Source organism: Paramisgurnus dabryanus, chromosome 12 (genome assembly GCF_030506205.2).
Source record: "Paramisgurnus dabryanus chromosome 12, PD_genome_1.1, whole genome shotgun sequence".
In the NCBI taxonomy this organism is placed as follows: domain Eukaryota; kingdom Metazoa; phylum Chordata; class Actinopteri; order Cypriniformes; family Cobitidae; genus Paramisgurnus; species Paramisgurnus dabryanus.
In genome coordinates, this window is record NC_133348.1 from 35,067,443 (window position 1) to 35,087,788 (window position 20,346).

Below are 20,346 nucleotides of genomic sequence, written 5' to 3' on the forward strand. Positions count from 1 at the left end.
TAGGTTAAGAGCGTGTGCCACCCGCTTTACGTTTTGTGATTTTGTTAGCCAGAGTAGGTTAGTTAGGGCGTCGCTGACGCTGAAGATTTATCTACAATGGTATTTTTTTTTTTTTTTGTAGATAGATTAGAGAGCTTACGTATAGCTAGAGTGTGTATTGGTATTTCATTGCTTTTTATGTGGCACTGCTCTTGTCCCTTATCCCCTCACAACTGTGTTCGTGTTCTCTTTCTATGAATACTGTAAATATTGTTCCCACTACCCCTTTCACTGCGCTTAACCCCTGCACTTGTATTTGTGTATAATAAACCACTTGGCATCGTAGATGTCTATTGCGTCCGGTCCGGGTCTTCTCTGTCCGTTACACGCGTGATCCTCCGGACAAAACATTAATAAAACATCCCTGTTGTTGCCCTGCTTCTCTGGGTCGTAACTTTTATTTATTTTAGTTTTAATTTCTACTTTATATTTATTTATTTATTTATTTATTTAATTGCTTGCTCGCTCGTTTATTCATCTGTTTATCTTTTATTGCTTATTCACGTATGGGCATTGTTTAAGAGGCCCGTTTTGACAGGGTCTCTCGCTTACGGCCATACCACCCTGAGCACGCCCGATCTCGTCCGATCTCGGAAGCTAAGCAGGGTCGGGCCTGGTTAGTACTTGGATGGGAGACCGCCTGGGTACGGCTCATGACCCCCGCAAGTCCCTATCCTGGGTCCCGATCACCTTGGAAAAAGCCAAGTAAACAGATCAGCAGGACGGTGGAGGGAGGACATGTGTTAGATATGGGAGGGGCCAAATAGAGGTCAATGTTTTCTCACTTCAGAACATCAATACTAAATTTACTGTTCTTTTTATGTTTTTTTGAGTAAGACCATGAAGACTAGAATCTTTGACTTGAATGTTTTATTAAGTATAATATGATGTCTGTCATGTAATGTAACATACATAATGCTTTAATGAAAACAATAAAAAACAAGCAATGTAACACATGTTTTTGCTCATATCTATGTGAAGTATGAATTAATGCACTTTACAAATAAACTTGAGACTTTTAGTTACAATGTTTGCAAGATCACTGAAAAAATCTAAAAAGCTATATTAGGCTACTTGAACAAAGTGTAATTTGCTCATATCTGAGATATTATTCACTCTATTTGCCCTATTCACCCTCTAGAGAGCATGAAAAATGTACACATAAACGGCCTTAATGGAATTTTAGAAAAATACTTAATCTTTACCATACTGGTAAGTAATTCAGCCTCTGTTATACTCAATACAGTTTCATGTGACAGTCTTAACCTCTATTAAGTGGACAAATGGAGAACAAGAGAGATGAATCATATGTTTGGAAACAATCTTTTTTTATTTGTTCAACAATATATATCTATAGAAATAAATAAACAACACAACAATAATAACACAGGTAACAAGGTAAACAGAATAGAATTTACATTAATTATTAAGTAATTTAGCAGAAAATAGCTAAATAGGTACTAATAAGTTATTATTTACAGGATTCTTATTAAGATTTATACATGCACACATTGAACAATATACAATATAAGTACAATCAGTGTTTCCCCAATACTGTGTACAATATATACAAGGGGATGAAGTAAACTAGGTCTGATCCAGGTCTGAACCAGGTACAAACCATACCCCAGAAATCTGCTATTGTGATTTGGGGGATGTAGTTGGCTCTCTAATTGTTATTTTTCTTCATTTTTAGTTCCTCATCTACTACACTTTTGAAGTGTTTGAAACTGTTGAACACAACACCTTCAAAACCTGAAGTGGTGGACTTTCTAGTTGCTGGGCAATACGTAAATATTTTTTGGCTACTTTCAGCAGCCTTGTCTTTGGACGGCGTGTACCTCTTACGCTGCCCACCACACTGGGGTACTTGGTAGGCCCCACAAGGCTTCGTGGATTTATGAGGCTTGATTGGTCTGGATGTCAGCGCAGGAGGCAGTGCGAAAGGTATGACCCCTTGAATGCTGGATGCCCCACAGAGCATCATGGATGATCCCTGTGGCTATGCAGGAACCACTACAAGGACAGGTGCTTTTGACGCTCTGGATAGGATGTACGTGACCACAGGGGGTTTAGGTTGAATGGGCCGGTTCACAAACTCTTCCACATCTATCCTGCAAAAATAAATCATACATACGATGATGAGTATATTTCATAAAAAATAATGGGTATGACTATCAATTTACATGGTTTGTTGTGTTTAAGTTTAAACCATTCAGCAGATGAAGTCAGATATGTTCACATGTAAGCAACAAGGTACAAGAGGCTGTGCTGTATCGTGAATAAGTAACGGCTGAAGGGGTTGCAGGCACTCCGCTTCGTGTTACTTATTCACGACACAGCACTTGCCTCAAGTACCTTATTGCTTTTATAAAACAGTGTTATGTCCTAATGTTGTTGGCACAGTTCATAACATAACGTAACAAACAGTTACCACACAATATTAAAGTTAAAAAATATATTAGTGCAACTTTCATGAAGTTAAATCAGTAAAATCATTTCTTCCGCTAGAAAAAATAGTCCCTGACCGTGAACAAGAACGTTCCAATGTGTAATATGCATGAAAGCTCAAATAAAAACAACAAACTGATCTCAAACTTTGTCTCATTCTATGTTTATGTTTATACGTGTGGTTGCTAAGGGTTTTACAGCTTACCTCCGCTTCTGATCATGCCTTTTCCCAGCTGCATGACATAGGCTCTGGTACTGAACCTGAGGTCGATCTGGAGCTGGAAGGGATTCTGACAGAGTAGGAGCTGCTGGCATTGGTTCTTCTGACAGCACTCGTTGGTGGGGTTTCACCTTTGGCATTACGGTTGCCCTGTAGTTAGCCTTGGCATTCAGATTGGGCAGTTGAGGAGCATCATATCGTTCTTGTTGTAGGCCAGCACTGCACCTGCAAGGGCACTCATAAACAACCCATAGTTGGCATGGCTCTGTTTGATGACAACAGCATCCCAGCGGTGCTGCCAGTGTCGGATGTCCAGTCTGATCACAGTGCCCTTCTGCACCCAGTCCCTGAACAGATTCTCCAGGAAGGACGAAGCACTGTCACAATAAAAATTTTCAGCATGTGTTCTTTTTTTTTTTTTTGCATTAAATGAATGACAAATATTATCAGGGTATATGTATGTGTTATTACCTACCGACAACAGTTGTTATCTGCATATATGACAGCAGGTGCAGGAGCCCTAGCTCGTTCAAAGTGGGCCATCAGACCTTTGGCCATACGTCTGTAGCACCCCTCAGACTCAGCTGCCACCACCACTGTGGTCAAGAACTGGCCCCACTCGTTCAGCACACTGGTGATATACTGCATGGTGCCCCGGCCATCACCATATATCTTCTTAAGGACCTGGAAAACACAAAGCAGAACATTCATTTGATAGTTTCTATCAATAACCTGTCTGCCCAATATAATTTATATGAATTACAATGCATGTACATTTTGTATCCATCACATTTGAACGCTGAACAGTGAGGCCAAAGTCCCTTTTTCAAAACAATAGGTTGGCTCAAGTCATTTTAAAGTGACTAAACAAATATTAAGTCTGCTGAACTTCATGAATTGATACAATACACATACCTTTTTTGTGCCATCAATGCAGAGGATTTCTCCAGACATCTTCTCCATCTCCATGATCATGTGCGCACGCCTCAGCACACGGGCACAAGGAAGGGGAGACTGGGGCAGAGGAGGGGTGTAAGTACCAGCAGCTTTGACAAAGGACAGGATGCTCTTCTGAGACGATGCAGATCCATCCGTACACTGCAGCTTGGCCTCTCCCTGCTTGTACAGACGGATGCATGGGTACAGGTGTTGTTTTTGGTGCCTGCTCAGATGCTGTTTCAGTGAGAAGCTTTTCCCACACACTTCACACACATGTTCCTTTGGAAAATGAAGCTGCATGTGCCGAGTCAGGTTGGACTTCACAGACAAACTCTTGTCACGCAATTGTGTCCCTCCACATCCATGATTTCTATCGGTTGTAATAAAACAGAAACATTCAGATTGGTTTCTTCTTTTCAAACTGTACAGGGGACTAAACACTGGAAAACCAGGAGATGCAAAACATGTACACAAGTAACAGTACTGCTAATACTATTACCTAAAGTAGGAGTAAAAAGGTATTTTATTGATGTTATCAGATTTACTTTTTAATGTGATATTTCACATAATTAGCTGAAAGTTCAAAAGGTAATGGTTTTATAATTGTAGACTTTATTTTTGCTTGCCTTGTGTTTTCAGTGTTTTAACATGTTATTGACTGTTAATGGATTATCATATTGTACAGTATGTAGTCAGTCAATTCCAACAGGAAAAACTGGCATTAGTATTACTAGCAATAAGTAAAATCTACCTGTATTTGGATAGTAGTTTAGTCTTAATGTCCAGCCCTGATTGTGTTTGGGTATTTCCAAAGTATTTAATTTGAGTAAAATATTACAAAGACTCGAATAACTGCACTTTACGATACACGTTAGCAGTTAACTTAGATGGGCGACTATATTTTCTCTATTAAAGCTTTTAAAACTTTAATAACTTTGTAATTACTGCACGTAAATCCACGCGAATCCATACAAAAAAACTGTTAGAAAGCATTTATATGAATATACTGGTAAATATACTGGACTTACCTCTTGTTTGCTGTAACCGATCTCAATCAAATGATGATAGTAGTGTTATTTACGTTTGTCACTCGCGTGATGCACTTAATATTCAAAGCAACGGCGCCATTTGATTGGTGGGTTGAGGAAGCGGCCTGCTCAACAGAGCTCAGTGATTGGTTGGTTGAGCAGCTCAACTTGCTCAACGGCGCTCAATGATTGGTCGGCATAGGGACTTGGAGGAGAGAACGCCTGGGTACACCAGGTGCTGTAAGCTTTTTGTGCTTGCTTCCTTCCTTCTTTGTCGGATGCACTTTTCTCATTTTTTACCTCGATCGCCGCATTTCCTTTCCGGATTCTGCAGTGGTTTGTCTTTTCTCCGTCTGTGCGCCAGAGGAGCCGCACAGTCTCGTCTTTTCCGCCGTCCTCCACAAGGGGGCGGTCAGAGGCTTGATTTGTGGCTTTTTGCTCACTGCCCACAGCAGCACGGCGGAGGAGCGGTCATTAACAAAGCGCTGTGTTGCAGGTGATTTGACGCCATTCACGTGTAAGAACGAGCGTATATGCTGCATGGTCTGTTCTTTGAAGGACAAAAGTTAGTTAAGTTAACCCACCCCCATTCGTTTGCTCCTCTGTGTAGGACAGCGGCTGGGTTAAAGAGACACTGCATAAATCATAAGCAGTTGTTAACACCATTAAAACGTGCAGCAAAAAAATGCTGTCAAATATTTTTTGCGTCTCTGTTATTATCACTGTTTAGCAAAGACTTTTCATTTTCTATGAATGAGTGCTGTGACTGAAAGCTGGCTTGGTTTTGATCTATCTATCTGTCTGTCTGTCTGTCTGTCTGTCTGTCTGTCTGTCTGTCTGTCTGTGAACATTTTTTCATTTTTTTACTTGATATATTTATTTATTTATTTCATTTACACAATCATTTATTATTAACTTTTATGTTTTATGTATGACGTTTTCGATTTATTTATTAATCAAATTTTTTTCTGTTTTATTATTTCTTGATATTAATTGTTACGTTCCTGTGTGTGTTTTACTTGATATATGTATTAATTTATTTATTTGTTTCATTTACACAATCATCTATTAGTAATTTATATATTTTTATTTAGTTAATTTTCCATTTATTTATTCATTTAATTTTTTTCTGTTTAATTATTTATTTATATTTATTGTAACGTTCGTTTGTGTGTTTTACTTGATATATTTATTTATTTATTTATTTCATTAACACAATCATTTATTAGGAATTTATATATTTTTGTTTATTAAATTTTCGATTTATGTATTGATTTAAATTTTTTTCTATTTAATTACTTATTGATATTTGTTGTGACGTTCCTCTGTGTGTTTTGCGTGTTTTCTGTCTCTTTCCAGCGATCCGTACCTGCATTCTTCTCAAATCCGTTCATTGGGTCTTTCTGGGGAATCCCGATGACGTCATTCATACATTCACCAATCCCGTTACACGGACTGATGTGAATCCCACTCGCCATCCCGGTAGCCAGCTTTTTTTCGCTGAAATAATGTACCCTCTTTGTTCTTTCGCTCATGCTGTCTCAGTTCATTATTGTTTGTGTTTTGTAAAGCGTCGGCACGCCTTGTTTTCTCCCCGGTCCTCTTGTTTGTTACTTTTCCCCCTCGGCTGTCTTGTCTGTCTGTTTGTTCGTTGGGAGGAAGCGGACAGGTATGAATGTCACGTGACGTCCACTATGCCCACACGTGGGCATTAATATAACTGCCAAATACACTAGGTTAAGAGCGTGTGCCACCCGCTTTACGTTTTGTGATTTTGTTAGCCAGAGTAGGTTAGTTAGGGCGTCGCTGACGCTGAAGATTTATCTACAATGGTATTTTTTTTTTTTTTTGTAGATAGATTAGAGAGCTTACGTATAGCTAGAGTGTGTATTGGTATTTCATTGCTTTTTATGTGGCACTGCTCTTGTCCCTTATCCCCTCACAACTGTGTTCGTGTTCTCTTTCTATGAATACTGTAAATATTGTTCCCACTACCCCTTTCACTGCGCTTAACCCCTGCACTTGTATTTGTGTATAATAAACCACTTGGCATCGTAGATGTCTATTGCGTCCGGTCCGGGTCTTCTCTGTCCGTTACACGCGTGATCCTCCGGACAAAACATTAATAAAACATCCCTGTTGTTGCCCTGCTTCTCTGGGTCGTAACTTTTATTTATTTTAGTTTTAATTTCTACTTTATATTTATTTATTTATTTATTTATTTATTTAATTGCTTGCTCGCTCGTTTATTCATCTGTTTATCTTTTATTGCTTATTCACGTATGGGCATTGTTTAAGAGGCCCGTTTTGACAGGGTCTCTCGCTTACGGCCATACCACCCTGAGCACGCCCGATCTCGTCCGATCTCGGAAGCTAAGCAGGGTCGGGCCTGGTTAGTACTTGGATGGGAGACCGCCTGGGAATACCAGGTGCTGTAAGCTTTTTGTGCTTGCTTCCTTCCTTCTTTGTCGGATGCACTTTTCTCATTTTTTACCTCGATCGCCGCATTTCCTTTCCGGATTCTGCAGTGGTTTGTCTTTTCTCCGTCTGTGCGCCAGAGGAGCCGCACAGTCTCGTCTTTTCCGCCGTCCTCCACAAGGGGGCGGTCAGAGGCTTGATTTGTGGCTTTTTGCTCACTGCCCACAGCAGCACGGCGGAGGAGCGGTCATTAACAAAGCGCTGTGTTGCAGGTGATTTGACGCCATTCACGTGTAAGAACGAGCGTATATGCTGCATGGTCTGTTCTTTGAAGGACAAAAGTTAGTTAAGTTAACCCACCCCCATTCGTTTGCTCCTCTGTGTAGGACAGCGGCTGGGTTAAAGAGACACTGCATAAATCATAAGCAGTTGTTAACACCATTAAAACGTGCAGCAAAAAAATGCTGTCAAATATTTTTTGCGTCTCTGTTATTATCACTGTTTAGCAAAGACTTTTCATTTTCTATGAATGAGTGCTGTGACTGAAAGCTGGCTTGGTTTTGATCTATCTATCTGTCTGTCTGTCTGTCTGTCTGTCTGTCTGTCTGTCTGTCTGTCTGTCTGTCTGTCTGTCTGTCTGTCTGTCTGTGAACATTTTTTCATTTTTTTACTTGATATATTTATTTATTTATTTCATTTACACAATCATTTATTATTAACTTTTATGTTTTATGTATGACGTTTTCGATTTATTTATTAATCAAATTTTTTTCTGTTTTATTATTTCTTGATATTAATTGTTACGTTCCTGTGTGTGTTTTACTTGATATATGTATTAATTTATTTATTTGTTTCATTTACACAATCATCTATTAGTAATTTATATATTTTTATTTAGTTAATTTTCCATTTATTTATTCATTTAATTTTTTTCTGTTTAATTATTTATTTATATTTATTGTAACGTTCGTTTGTGTGTTTTACTTGATATATTTATTTATTTATTTATTTCATTAACACAATCATTTATTAGGAATTTATATATTTTTGTTTATTAAATTTTCGATTTATGTATTGATTTAAATTTTTTTCTATTTAATTACTTATTGATATTTGTTGTGACGTTCCTCTGTGTGTTTTGCGTGTTTTCTGTCTCTTTCCAGCGATCCGTACCTGCATTCTTCTCAAATCCGTTCATTGGGTCTTTCTGGGGAATCCCGATGACGTCATTCATACATTCACCAATCCCGTTACACGGACTGATGTGAATCCCACTCGCCATCCCGGTAGCCAGCTTTTTTTCGCTGAAATAATGTACCCTCTTTGTTCTTTCGCTCATGCTGTCTCAGTTCATTATTGTTTGTGTTTTGTAAAGCGTCGGCACGCCTTGTTTTCTCCCCGGTCCTCTTGTTTGTTACTTTTCCCCCTCGGCTGTCTTGTCTGTCTGTTTGTTCGTTGGGAGGAAGCGGACAGGTATGAATGTCACGTGACGTCCACTATGCCCACACGTGGGCATTAATATAACTGCCAAATACACTAGGTTAAGAGCGTGTGCCACCCGCTTTACGTTTTGTGATTTTGTTAGCCAGAGTAGGTTAGTTAGGGCGTCGCTGACGCTGAAGATTTATCTACAATGGTATTTTTTTTTTTTTTTGTAGATAGATTAGAGAGCTTACGTATAGCTAGAGTGTGTATTGGTATTTCATTGCTTTTTATGTGGCACTGCTCTTGTCCCTTATCCCCTCACAACTGTGTTCGTGTTCTCTTTCTATGAATACTGTAAATATTGTTCCCACTACCCCTTTCACTGCGCTTAACCCCTGCACTTGTATTTGTGTATAATAAACCACTTGGCATCGTAGATGTCTATTGCGTCCGGTCCGGGTCTTCTCTGTCCGTTACACGCGTGATCCTCCGGACAAAACATTAATAAAACATCCCTGTTGTTGCCCTGCTTCTCTGGGTCGTAACTTTTATTTATTTTAGTTTTAATTTCTACTTTATATTTATTTATTTATTTATTTATTTATTTAATTGCTTGCTCGCTCGTTTATTCATCTGTTTATCTTTTATTGCTTATTCACGTATGGGCATTGTTTAAGAGGCCCGTTTTGACAGGGTCTCTCGCTTACGGCCATACCACCCTGAGCACGCCCGATCTCGTCCGATCTCGGAAGCTAAGCAGGGTCGGGCCTGGTTAGTACTTGGATGGGAGACCGCCTGGGAATACCAGGTGCTGTAAGCTTTTTGTGCTTGCTTCCTTCCTTCTTTGTCGGATGCACTTTTCTCATTTTTTACCTCGATCGCCGCATTTCCTTTCCGGATTCTGCAGTGGTTTGTCTTTTCTCCGTCTGTGCGCCAGAGGAGCCGCACAGTCTCGTCTTTTCCGCCGTCCTCCACAAGGGGGCGGTCAGAGGCTTGATTTGTGGCTTTTTGCTCACTGCCCACAGCAGCACGGCGGAGGAGCGGTCATTAACAAAGCGCTGTGTTGCAGGTGATTTGACGCCATTCACGTGTAAGAACGAGCGTATATGCTGCATGGTCTGTTCTTTGAAGGACAAAAGTTAGTTAAGTTAACCCACCCCCATTCGTTTGCTCCTCTGTGTAGGACAGCGGCTGGGTTAAAGAGACACTGCATAAATCATAAGCAGTTGTTAACACCATTAAAACGTGCAGCAAAAAAATGCTGTCAAATATTTTTTGCGTCTCTGTTATTATCACTGTTTAGCAAAGACTTTTCATTTTCTATGAATGAGTGCTGTGACTGAAAGCTGGCTTGGTTTTGATCTATCTATCTGTCTGTCTGTCTGTCTGTCTGTCTGTCTGTCTGTCTGTCTGTCTGTCTGTCTGTCTGTCTGTCTGTGAACATTTTTTCATTTTTTTACTTGATATATTTATTTATTTATTTCATTTACACAATCATTTATTATTAACTTTTATGTTTTATGTATGACGTTTTCGATTTATTTATTAATCAAATTTTTTTCTGTTTTATTATTTCTTGATATTAATTGTTACGTTCCTGTGTGTGTTTTACTTGATATATGTATTAATTTATTTATTTGTTTCATTTACACAATCATCTATTAGTAATTTATATATTTTTATTTAGTTAATTTTCCATTTATTTATTCATTTAATTTTTTTCTGTTTAATTATTTATTTATATTTATTGTAACGTTCGTTTGTGTGTTTTACTTGATATATTTATTTATTTATTTATTTCATTAACACAATCATTTATTAGGAATTTATATATTTTTGTTTATTAAATTTTCGATTTATGTATTGATTTAAATTTTTTTCTATTTAATTACTTATTGATATTTGTTGTGACGTTCCTCTGTGTGTTTTGCGTGTTTTCTGTCTCTTTCCAGCGATCCGTACCTGCATTCTTCTCAAATCCGTTCATTGGGTCTTTCTGGGGAATCCCGATGACGTCATTCATACATTCACCAATCCCGTTACACGGACTGATGTGAATCCCACTCGCCATCCCGGTAGCCAGCTTTTTTTCGCTGAAATAATGTACCCTCTTTGTTCTTTCGCTCATGCTGTCTCAGTTCATTATTGTTTGTGTTTTGTAAAGCGTCGGCACGCCTTGTTTTCTCCCCGGTCCTCTTGTTTGTTACTTTTCCCCCTCGGCTGTCTTGTCTGTCTGTTTGTTCGTTGGGAGGAAGCGGACAGGTATGAATGTCACGTGACGTCCACTATGCCCACACGTGGGCATTAATATAACTGCCAAATACACTAGGTTAAGAGCGTGTGCCACCCGCTTTACGTTTTGTGATTTTGTTAGCCAGAGTAGGTTAGTTAGGGCGTCGCTGACGCTGAAGATTTATCTACAATGGTATTTTTTTTTTTTTTTGTAGATAGATTAGAGAGCTTACGTATAGCTAGAGTGTGTATTGGTATTTCATTGCTTTTTATGTGGCACTGCTCTTGTCCCTTATCCCCTCACAACTGTGTTCGTGTTCTCTTTCTATGAATACTGTAAATATTGTTCCCACTACCCCTTTCACTGCGCTTAACCCCTGCACTTGTATTTGTGTATAATAAACCACTTGGCATCGTAGATGTCTATTGCGTCCGGTCCGGGTCTTCTCTGTCCGTTACACGCGTGATCCTCCGGACAAAACATTAATAAAACATCCCTGTTGTTGCCCTGCTTCTCTGGGTCGTAACTTTTATTTATTTTAGTTTTAATTTCTACTTTATATTTATTTATTTATTTATTTATTTATTTATTTAATTGCTTGCTCGCTCGTTTATTCATCTGTTTATCTTTTATTGCTTATTCACGTATGGGCATTGTTTAAGAGGCCCGTTTTGACAGGGTCTCTCGCTTACGGCCATACCACCCTGAGCACGCCCGATCTCGTCCGATCTCGGAAGCTAAGCAGGGTCGGGCCTGGTTAGTACTTGGATGGGAGACCGCCTGGGAATACCAGGTGCTGTAAGCTTTTTGTGCTTGCTTCCTTCCTTCTTTGTCGGATGCACTTTTCTCATTTTTTACCTCGATCGCCGCATTTCCTTTCCGGATTCTGCAGTGGTTTGTCTTTTCTCCGTCTGTGCGCCAGAGGAGCCGCACAGTCTCGTCTTTTCCGCCGTCCTCCACAAGGGGGCGGTCAGAGGCTTGATTTGTGGCTTTTTGCTCACTGCCCACAGCAGCACGGCGGAGGAGCGGTCATTAACAAAGCGCTGTGTTGCAGGTGATTTGACGCCATTCACGTGTAAGAACGAGCGTATATGCTGCATGGTCTGTTCTTTGAAGGACAAAAGTTAGTTAAGTTAACCCACCCCCATTCGTTTGCTCCTCTGTGTAGGACAGCGGCTGGGTTAAAGAGACACTGCATAAATCATAAGCAGTTGTTAACACCATTAAAACGTGCAGCAAAAAAATGCTGTCAAATATTTTTTGCGTCTCTGTTATTATCACTGTTTAGCAAAGACTTTTCATTTTCTATGAATGAGTGCTGTGACTGAAAGCTGGCTTGGTTTTGATCTATCTATCTGTCTGTCTGTCTGTCTGTCTGTCTGTCTGTCTGTCTGTCTGTCTGTCTGTCTGTCTGTCTGTCTGTCTGTCTGTCTGTGAACATTTTTTCATTTTTTTACTTGATATATTTATTTATTTATTTCATTTACACAATCATTTATTATTAACTTTTATGTTTTATGTATGACGTTTTCGATTTATTTATTAATCAAATTTTTTTCTGTTTTATTATTTCTTGATATTAATTGTTACGTTCCTGTGTGTGTTTTACTTGATATATGTATTAATTTATTTATTTGTTTCATTTACACAATCATCTATTAGTAATTTATATATTTTTATTTAGTTAATTTTCCATTTATTTATTCATTTAATTTTTTTCTGTTTAATTATTTATTTATATTTATTGTAACGTTCGTTTGTGTGTTTTACTTGATATATTTATTTATTTATTTATTTCATTAACACAATCATTTATTAGGAATTTATATATTTTTGTTTATTAAATTTTCGATTTATGTATTGATTTAAATTTTTTTCTATTTAATTACTTATTGATATTTGTTGTGACGTTCCTCTGTGTGTTTTGCGTGTTTTCTGTCTCTTTCCAGCGATCCGTACCTGCATTCTTCTCAAATCCGTTCATTGGGTCTTTCTGGGGAATCCCGATGACGTCATTCATACATTCACCAATCCCGTTACACGGACTGATGTGAATCCCACTCGCCATCCCGGTAGCCAGCTTTTTTTCGCTGAAATAATGTACCCTCTTTGTTCTTTCGCTCATGCTGTCTCAGTTCATTATTGTTTGTGTTTTGTAAAGCGTCGGCACGCCTTGTTTTCTCCCCGGTCCTCTTGTTTGTTACTTTTCCCCCTCGGCTGTCTTGTCTGTCTGTTTGTTCGTTGGGAGGAAGCGGACAGGTATGAATGTCACGTGACGTCCACTATGCCCACACGTGGGCATTAATATAACTGCCAAATACACTAGGTTAAGAGCGTGTGCCACCCGCTTTACGTTTTGTGATTTTGTTAGCCAGAGTAGGTTAGTTAGGGCGTCGCTGACGCTGAAGATTTATCTACAATGGTATTTTTTTTTTTTTTTGTAGATAGATTAGAGAGCTTACGTATAGCTAGAGTGTGTATTGGTATTTCTTGCTTTTTATGTGGCACTGCTCTTGTCCCTTATCCCCTCACAACTGTGTTCGTGTTCTCTTTCTATGAATACTGTAAATATTGTTCCCACTACCCCTTTCACTGCGCTTAACCCCTGCACTTGTATTTGTGTATAATAAACCACTTGGCATCGTAGATGTCTATTGCGTCCGGTCCGGGTCTTCTCTGTCCGTTACACGCGTGATCCTCCGGACAAAACATTAATAAAACATCCCTGTTGTTGCCCTGCTTCTCTGGGTCGTAACTTTTATTTATTTTAGTTTTAATTTCTACTTTATATTTATTTATTTATTTATTTATTTATTTATTTAATTGCTTGCTCGCTCGTTTATTCATCTGTTTATCTTTTATTGCTTATTCACGTATGGGCATTGTTTAAGAGGCCCGTTTTGACAGGGTCTCTCGCTTACGGCCATACCACCCTGAGCACGCCCGATCTCGTCCGATCTCGGAAGCTAAGCAGGGTCGGGCCTGGTTAGTACTTGGATGGGAGACCGCCTGGGAATACCAGGTGCTGTAAGCTTTTTGTGCTTGCTTCCTTCCTTCTTTGTCGGATGCACTTTTCTCATTTTTTACCTCGATCGCCGCATTTCCTTTCCGGATTCTGCAGTGGTTTGTCTTTTCTCCGTCTGTGCGCCAGAGGAGCCGCACAGTCTCGTCTTTTCCGCCGTCCTCCACAAGGGGGCGGTCAGAGGCTTGATTTGTGGCTTTTTGCTCACTGCCCACAGCAGCACGGCGGAGGAGCGGTCATTAACAAAGCGCTGTGTTGCAGGTGATTTGACGCCATTCACGTGTAAGAACGAGCGTATATGCTGCATGGTCTGTTCTTTGAAGGACAAAAGTTAGTTAAGTTAACCCACCCCCATTCGTTTGCTCCTCTGTGTAGGACAGCGGCTGGGTTAAAGAGACACTGCATAAATCATAAGCAGTTGTTAACACCATTAAAACGTGCAGCAAAAAAATGCTGTCAAATATTTTTTGCGTCTCTGTTATTATCACTGTTTAGCAAAGACTTTTCATTTTCTATGAATGAGTGCTGTGACTGAAAGCTGGCTTGGTTTTGATCTATCTATCTGTCTGTCTGTCTGTCTGTCTGTCTGTCTGTCTGTCTGTCTGTCTGTCTGTCTGTCTGTCTGTCTGTGAACATTTTTTCATTTTTTTACTTGATATATTTATTTATTTATTTCATTTACACAATCATTTATTATTAACTTTTATGTTTTATGTATGACGTTTTCGATTTATTTATTAATCAAATTTTTTTCTGTTTTATTATTTCTTGATATTAATTGTTACGTTCCTGTGTGTGTTTTACTTGATATATGTATTAATTTATTTATTTGTTTCATTTACACAATCATCTATTAGTAATTTATATATTTTTATTTAGTTAATTTTCCATTTATTTATTCATTTAATTTTTTTCTGTTTAATTATTTATTTATATTTATTGTAACGTTCGTTTGTGTGTTTTACTTGATATATTTATTTATTTATTTATTTCATTAACACAATCATTTATTAGGAATTTATATATTTTTGTTTATTAAATTTTCGATTTATGTATTGATTTAAATTTTTTTCTATTTAATTACTTATTGATATTTGTTGTGACGTTCCTCTGTGTGTTTTGCGTGTTTTCTGTCTCTTTCCAGCGATCCGTACCTGCATTCTTCTCAAATCCGTTCATTGGGTCTTTCTGGGGAATCCCGATGACGTCATTCATACATTCACCAATCCCGTTACACGGACTGATGTGAATCCCACTCGCCATCCCGGTAGCCAGCTTTTTTTCGCTGAAATAATGTACCCTCTTTGTTCTTTCGCTCATGCTGTCTCAGTTCATTATTGTTTGTGTTTTGTAAAGCGTCGGCACGCCTTGTTTTCTCCCCGGTCCTCTTGTTTGTTACTTTTCCCCCTCGGCTGTCTTGTCTGTCTGTTTGTTCGTTGGGAGGAAGCGGACAGGTATGAATGTCACGTGACGTCCACTATGCCCACACGTGGGCATTAATATAACTGCCAAATACACTAGGTTAAGAGCGTGTGCCACCCGCTTTACGTTTTGTGATTTTGTTAGCCAGAGTAGGTTAGTTAGGGCGTCGCTGACGCTGAAGATTTATCTACAATGGTATTTTTTTTTTTTTTTGTAGATAGATTAGAGAGCTTACGTATAGCTAGAGTGTGTATTGGTATTTCATTGCTTTTTATGTGGCACTGCTCTTGTCCCTTATCCCCTCACAACTGTGTTCGTGTTCTCTTTCTATGAATACTGTAAATATTGTTCCCACTACCCCTTTCACTGCGCTTAACCCCTGCACTTGTATTTGTGTATAATAAACCACTTGGCATCGTAGATGTCTATTGCGTCCGGTCCGGGTCTTCTCTGTCCGTTACACGCGTGATCCTCCGGACAAAACATTAATAAAACATCCCTGTTGTTGCCCTGCTTCTCTGGGTCGTAACTTTTATTTATTTTAGTTTTAATTTCTACTTTATATTTATTTATTTATTTATTTATTTATTTATTTAATTGCTTGCTCGCTCGTTTATTCATCTGTTTATCTTTTATTGCTTATTCACGTATGGGCATTGTTTAAGAGGCCCGTTTTGACAGGGTCTCTCGCTTACGGCCATACCACCCTGAGCACGCCCGATCTCGTCCGATCTCGGAAGCTAAGCAGGGTCGGGCCTGGTTAGTACTTGGATGGGAGACCGCCTGGGAATACCAGGTGCTGTAAGCTTTTTGTGCTTGCTTCCTTCCTTCTTTGTCGGATGCACTTTTCTCATTTTTTACCTCGATCGCCGCATTTCCTTTCCGGATTCTGCAGTGGTTTGTCTTTTCTCCGTCTGTGCGCCAGAGGAGCCGCACAGTCTCGTCTTTTCCGCCGTCCTCCACAAGGGGGCGGTCAGAGGCTTGATTTGTGGCTTTTTGCTCACTGCCCACAGCAGCACGGCGGAGGAGCGGTCATTAACAAAGCGCTGTGTTGCAGGTGATTTGACGCCATTCACGTGTAAGAACGAGCGTATATGCTGCATGGTCTGTTCTTTGAAGGACAAAAGTTAGTTAAGTTAACCCACCCCCATTCGTTTGCTCCTCTGTGTAGGACAGCGGCTGGGTTAAAGAGACACTGCATAAATCATAAGCAGTTGTTAACACCATTAAAACGTGCAGCAAAAAAATGCTGTCAAATATTTTTTGCGTCTCTGTTATTATCACTGTTTAGCAAAGACTTTTCATTTTCTATGAATGAGTGCTGTGACTGAAAGCTGGCTTGGTTTTGATCTATCTATCTGTCTGTCTGTCTGTCTGTCTGTCTGTCTGTCTGTCTGTCTGTCTGTCTGTCTGTCTGTCTGTCTGTCTGTCTGTCTGTGAACATTTTTTCATTTTTTTACTTGATATATTTATTTATTTATTTCATTTACACAATCATTTATTATTAACTTTTATGTTTTATGTATGACGTTTTCGATTTATTTATTAATCAAATTTTTTTCTGTTTTATTATTTCTTGATATTAATTGTTACGTTCCTGTGTGTGTTTTACTTGATATATGTATTAATTTATTTATTTGTTTCATTTACACAATCATCTATTAGTAATTTATATATTTTTATTTAGTTAATTTTCCATTTATTTATTCATTTAATTTTTTTCTGTTTAATTATTTATTTATATTTATTGTAACGTTCGTTTGTGTGTTTTACTTGATATATTTATTTATTTATTTATTTCATTAACACAATCATTTATTAGGAATTTATATATTTTTGTTTATTAAATTTTCGATTTATGTATTGATTTAAATTTTTTTCTATTTAATTACTTATTGATATTTGTTGTGACGTTCCTCTGTGTGTTTTGCGTGTTTTCTGTCTCTTTCCAGCGATCCGTACCTGCATTCTTCTCAAATCCGTTCATTGGGTCTTTCTGGGGAATCCCGATGACGTCATTCATACATTCACCAATCCCGTTACACGGACTGATGTGAATCCCACTCGCCATCCCGGTAGCCAGCTTTTTTTCGCTGAAATAATGTACCCTCTTTGTTCTTTCGCTCATGCTGTCTCAGTTCATTATTGTTTGTGTTTTGTAAAGCGTCGGCACGCCTTGTTTTCTCCCCGGTCCTCTTGTTTGTTACTTTTCCCCCTCGGCTGTCTTGTCTGTCTGTTTGTTCGTTGGGAGGAAGCGGACAGGTATGAATGTCACGTGACGTCCACTATGCCCACACGTGGGCATTAATATAACTGCCAAATACACTAGGTTAAGAGCGTGTGCCACCCGCTTTACGTTTTGTGATTTTGTTAGCCAGAGTAGGTTAGTTAGGGCGTCGCTGACGCTGAAGATTTATCTACAATGGTATTTTTTTTTTTTTTTGTAGATAGATTAGAGAGCTTACGTATAGCTAGAGTGTGTATTGGTATTTCATTGCTTTTTATGTGGCACTGCTCTTGTCCCTTATCCCCTCACAACTGTGTTCGTGTTCTCTTTCTATGAATACTGTAAATATTGTTCCCACTACCCCTTTCACTGCGCTTAACCCCTGCACTTGTATTTGTGTATAATAAACCACTTGGCATCGTAGATGTCTATTGCGTCCGGTCCGGGTCTTCTCTGTCCGTTACACGCGTGATCCTCCGGACAAAACATTAATAAAACATCCCTGTTGTTGCCCTGCTTCTCTGGGTCGTAACTTTTATTTATTTTAGTTTTAATTTCTACTTTATATTTATTTATTTATTTATTTATTTATTTATTTAATTGCTTGCTCGCTCGTTTATTCATCTGTTTATCTTTTATTGCTTATTCACGTATGGGCATTGTTTAAGAGGCCCGTTTTGACAGGGTCTCTCGCTTACGGCCATACCACCCTGAGCACGCCCGATCTCGTCCGATCTCGGAAGCTAAGCAGGGTCGGGCCTGGTTAGTACTTGGATGGGAGACCGCCTGGGAATACCAGGTGCTGTAAGCTTTTTGTGCTTGCTTCCTTCCTTCTTTGTCGGATGCACTTTTCTCATTTTTTACCTCGATCGCCGCATTTCCTTTCCGGATTCTGCAGTGGTTTGTCTTTTCTCCGTCTGTGCGCCAGAGGAGCCGCACAGTCTCGTCTTTTCCGCCGTCCTCCACAAGGGGGCGGTCAGAGGCTTGATTTGTGGCTTTTTGCTCACTGCCCACAGCAGCACGGCGGAGGAGCGGTCATTAACAAAGCGCTGTGTTGCAGGTGATTTGACGCCATTCACGTGTAAGAACGAGCGTATATGCTGCATGGTCTGTTCTTTGAAGGACAAAAGTTAGTTAAGTTAACCCACCCCCATTCGTTTGCTCCTCTGTGTAGGACAGCGGCTGGGTTAAAGAGACACTGCATAAATCATAAGCAGTTGTTAACACCATTAAAACGTGCAGCAAAAAAATGCTGTCAAATATTTTTTGCGTCTCTGTTATTATCACTGTTTAGCAAAGACTTTTCATTTTCTATGAATGAGTGCTGTGACTGAAAGCTGGCTTGGTTTTGATCTATCTATCTGTCTGTCTGTCTGTCTGTCTGTCTGTCTGTCTGTCTGTCTGTCTGTCTGTCTGTCTGTCTGTCTGTCTGTCTGTCTGTGAACATTTTTTCATTTTTTTACTTGATATATTTATTTATTTATTTCATTTACACAATCATTTATTATTAACTTTTATGTTTTATGTATGACGTTTTCGATTTATTTATTAATCAAATTTTTTTCTGTTTTATTATTTCTTGATATTAATTGTTACGTTCCTGTGTGTGTTTTACTTGATATATGTATTAATTTATTTATTTGTTTCATTTACACAATCATCTATTAGTAATTTATATATTTTTATTTAGTTAATTTTCCATTTATTTATTCATTTAATTTTTTTCTGTTTAATTATTTATTTATATTTATTGTAACGTTCGTTTGTGTGTTTTACTTGATATATTTATTTATTTATTTATTTCATTAACACAATCATTTATTAGGAATTTATATATTTTTGTTTATTAAATTTTCGATTTATGTATTGATTTAAATTTTTTTCTATTTAATTACTTATTGATATTTGTTGTGACGTTCCTCTGTGTGTTTTGCGTGTTTTCTGTCTCTTTCCAGCGATCCGTACCTGCATTCTTCTCAAATCCGTTCATTGGGTCTTTCTGGGGAATCCCGATGACGTCATTCATACATTCACCAATCCCGTTACACGGACTGATGTGAATCCCACTCGCCATCCCGGTAGCCAGCTTTTTTTCGCTGAAATAATGTACCCTCTTTGTTCTTTCGCTCATGCTGTCTCAGTTCATTATTGTTTGTGTTTTGTAAAGCGTCGGCACGCCTTGTTTTCTCCCCGGTCCTCTTGTTTGTTACTTTTCCCCCTCGGCTGTCTTGTCTGTCTGTTTGTTCGTTGGGAGGAAGCGGACAGGTATGAATGTCACGTGACGTCCACTATGCCCACACGTGGGCATTAATATAACTGCCAAATACACTAGGTTAAGAGCGTGTGCCACCCGCTTTACGTTTTGTGATTTTGTTAGCCAGAGTAGGTTAGTTAGGGCGTCGCTGACGCTGAAGATTTATCTACAATGGTATTTTTTTTTTTTTTTGTAGATAGATTAGAGAGCTTACGTATAGCTAGAGTGTGTATTGGTATTTCATTGCTTTTTATGTGGCACTGCTCTTGTCCCTTATCCCCTCACAACTGTGTTCGTGTTCTCTTTCTATGAATACTGTAAATATTGTTCCCACTACCCCTTTCACTGCGCTTAACCCCTGCACTTGTATTTGTGTATAATAAACCACTTGGCATCGTAGATGTCTATTGCGTCCGGTCCGGGTCTTCTCTGTCCGTTACACGCGTGATCCTCCGGACAAAACATTAATAAAACATCCCTGTTGTTGCCCTGCTTCTCTGGGTCGTAACTTTTATTTATTTTAGTTTTAATTTCTACTTTATATTTATTTATTTATTTATTTATTTATTTATTTAATTGCTTGCTCGCTCGTTTATTCATCTGTTTATCTTTTATTGCTTATTCACGTATGGGCATTGTTTAAGAGGCCCGTTTTGACAGGGTCTCTC

General features: G+C 38.7%; 1 protein-coding gene, 6 non-coding genes and 1 pseudogene across 7 annotated transcripts; 7 read left to right on the plus strand and 1 right to left on the minus strand.

The window, feature by feature from the left end:
- The first annotated feature begins 585 nt into the window (after positions 1 to 585).
- Positions 586 to 708, plus strand: LOC135750205 (5S ribosomal RNA; annotated as a pseudogene).
- Positions 709 to 1,390: 682 nt separating this feature from the next.
- On the minus strand, positions 1,391 to 4,018 carry LOC135750120 (uncharacterized). Its single transcript, XM_065268889.2, has 4 exons — positions 3,626 to 4,018; positions 3,186 to 3,394; positions 2,696 to 3,087; positions 1,391 to 2,153 (listed from the first exon to the last, which is right to left on the minus strand). Exons 1-3 carry the CDS (start codon positions 3,947 to 3,949, stop codon positions 2,880 to 2,882), a joined length of 741 nt encoding a protein of 246 aa, XP_065124961.1. The 5' UTR covers positions 3,950 to 4,018; the 3' UTR covers positions 1,391 to 2,153; positions 2,696 to 2,879.
- Positions 4,019 to 6,999: 2,981 nt separating this feature from the next.
- Positions 7,000 to 7,118, plus strand: LOC135765951 (5S ribosomal RNA). Its single transcript, XR_010541200.1, has one exon. It is a non-coding gene; the product is annotated as a 5S ribosomal RNA (ribosomal RNA).
- A 2,103-nt stretch (positions 7,119 to 9,221) lies between these two features.
- Positions 9,222 to 9,340, plus strand: LOC135766515 (5S ribosomal RNA). The gene has a single exon (XR_010541701.1). It is a non-coding gene; the product is annotated as a 5S ribosomal RNA (ribosomal RNA).
- Positions 9,341 to 11,439: 2,099 nt separating this feature from the next.
- LOC135766514 (5S ribosomal RNA) lies at positions 11,440 to 11,558 on the plus strand. Its single transcript, XR_010541700.1, has one exon. It is a non-coding gene; the product is annotated as a 5S ribosomal RNA (ribosomal RNA).
- A 2,110-nt stretch (positions 11,559 to 13,668) lies between these two features.
- On the plus strand, positions 13,669 to 13,787 carry LOC135766513 (5S ribosomal RNA). Its single transcript, XR_010541699.1, has one exon. It is a non-coding gene; the product is annotated as a 5S ribosomal RNA (ribosomal RNA).
- A 2,099-nt stretch (positions 13,788 to 15,886) lies between these two features.
- On the plus strand, positions 15,887 to 16,005 carry LOC135766512 (5S ribosomal RNA). The gene has a single exon (XR_010541698.1). It is a non-coding gene; the product is annotated as a 5S ribosomal RNA (ribosomal RNA).
- Positions 16,006 to 18,116: 2,111 nt separating this feature from the next.
- On the plus strand, positions 18,117 to 18,235 carry LOC135766511 (5S ribosomal RNA). Its single transcript, XR_010541697.1, has one exon. It is a non-coding gene; the product is annotated as a 5S ribosomal RNA (ribosomal RNA).
- The last annotated feature ends 2,111 nt before the right edge of the window (positions 18,236 to 20,346 follow it).

Excerpts from the sequence above, each read along its gene's own strand:
- LOC135750120 (XM_065268889.2), bottom strand. The coding sequence starts at position 3,949 with ATGCAGCTTCATTTTCCAAAGGAACATGTGTGTGAAGTGTGTGGGAAA. Across the intron at positions 3,395-3,625 it reads GCATTGATGGCACAAAAAAG|GTCCTTAAGAAGATATATGG; the intron begins GTATGTGTATTG and ends TGTGTTTTCCAG. Across the intron at positions 3,088-3,185 it reads GCAGATAACAACTGTTGTCG|TGCTTCGTCCTTCCTGGAGA; the intron begins GTAGGTAATAAC and ends TTATTGTGACAG.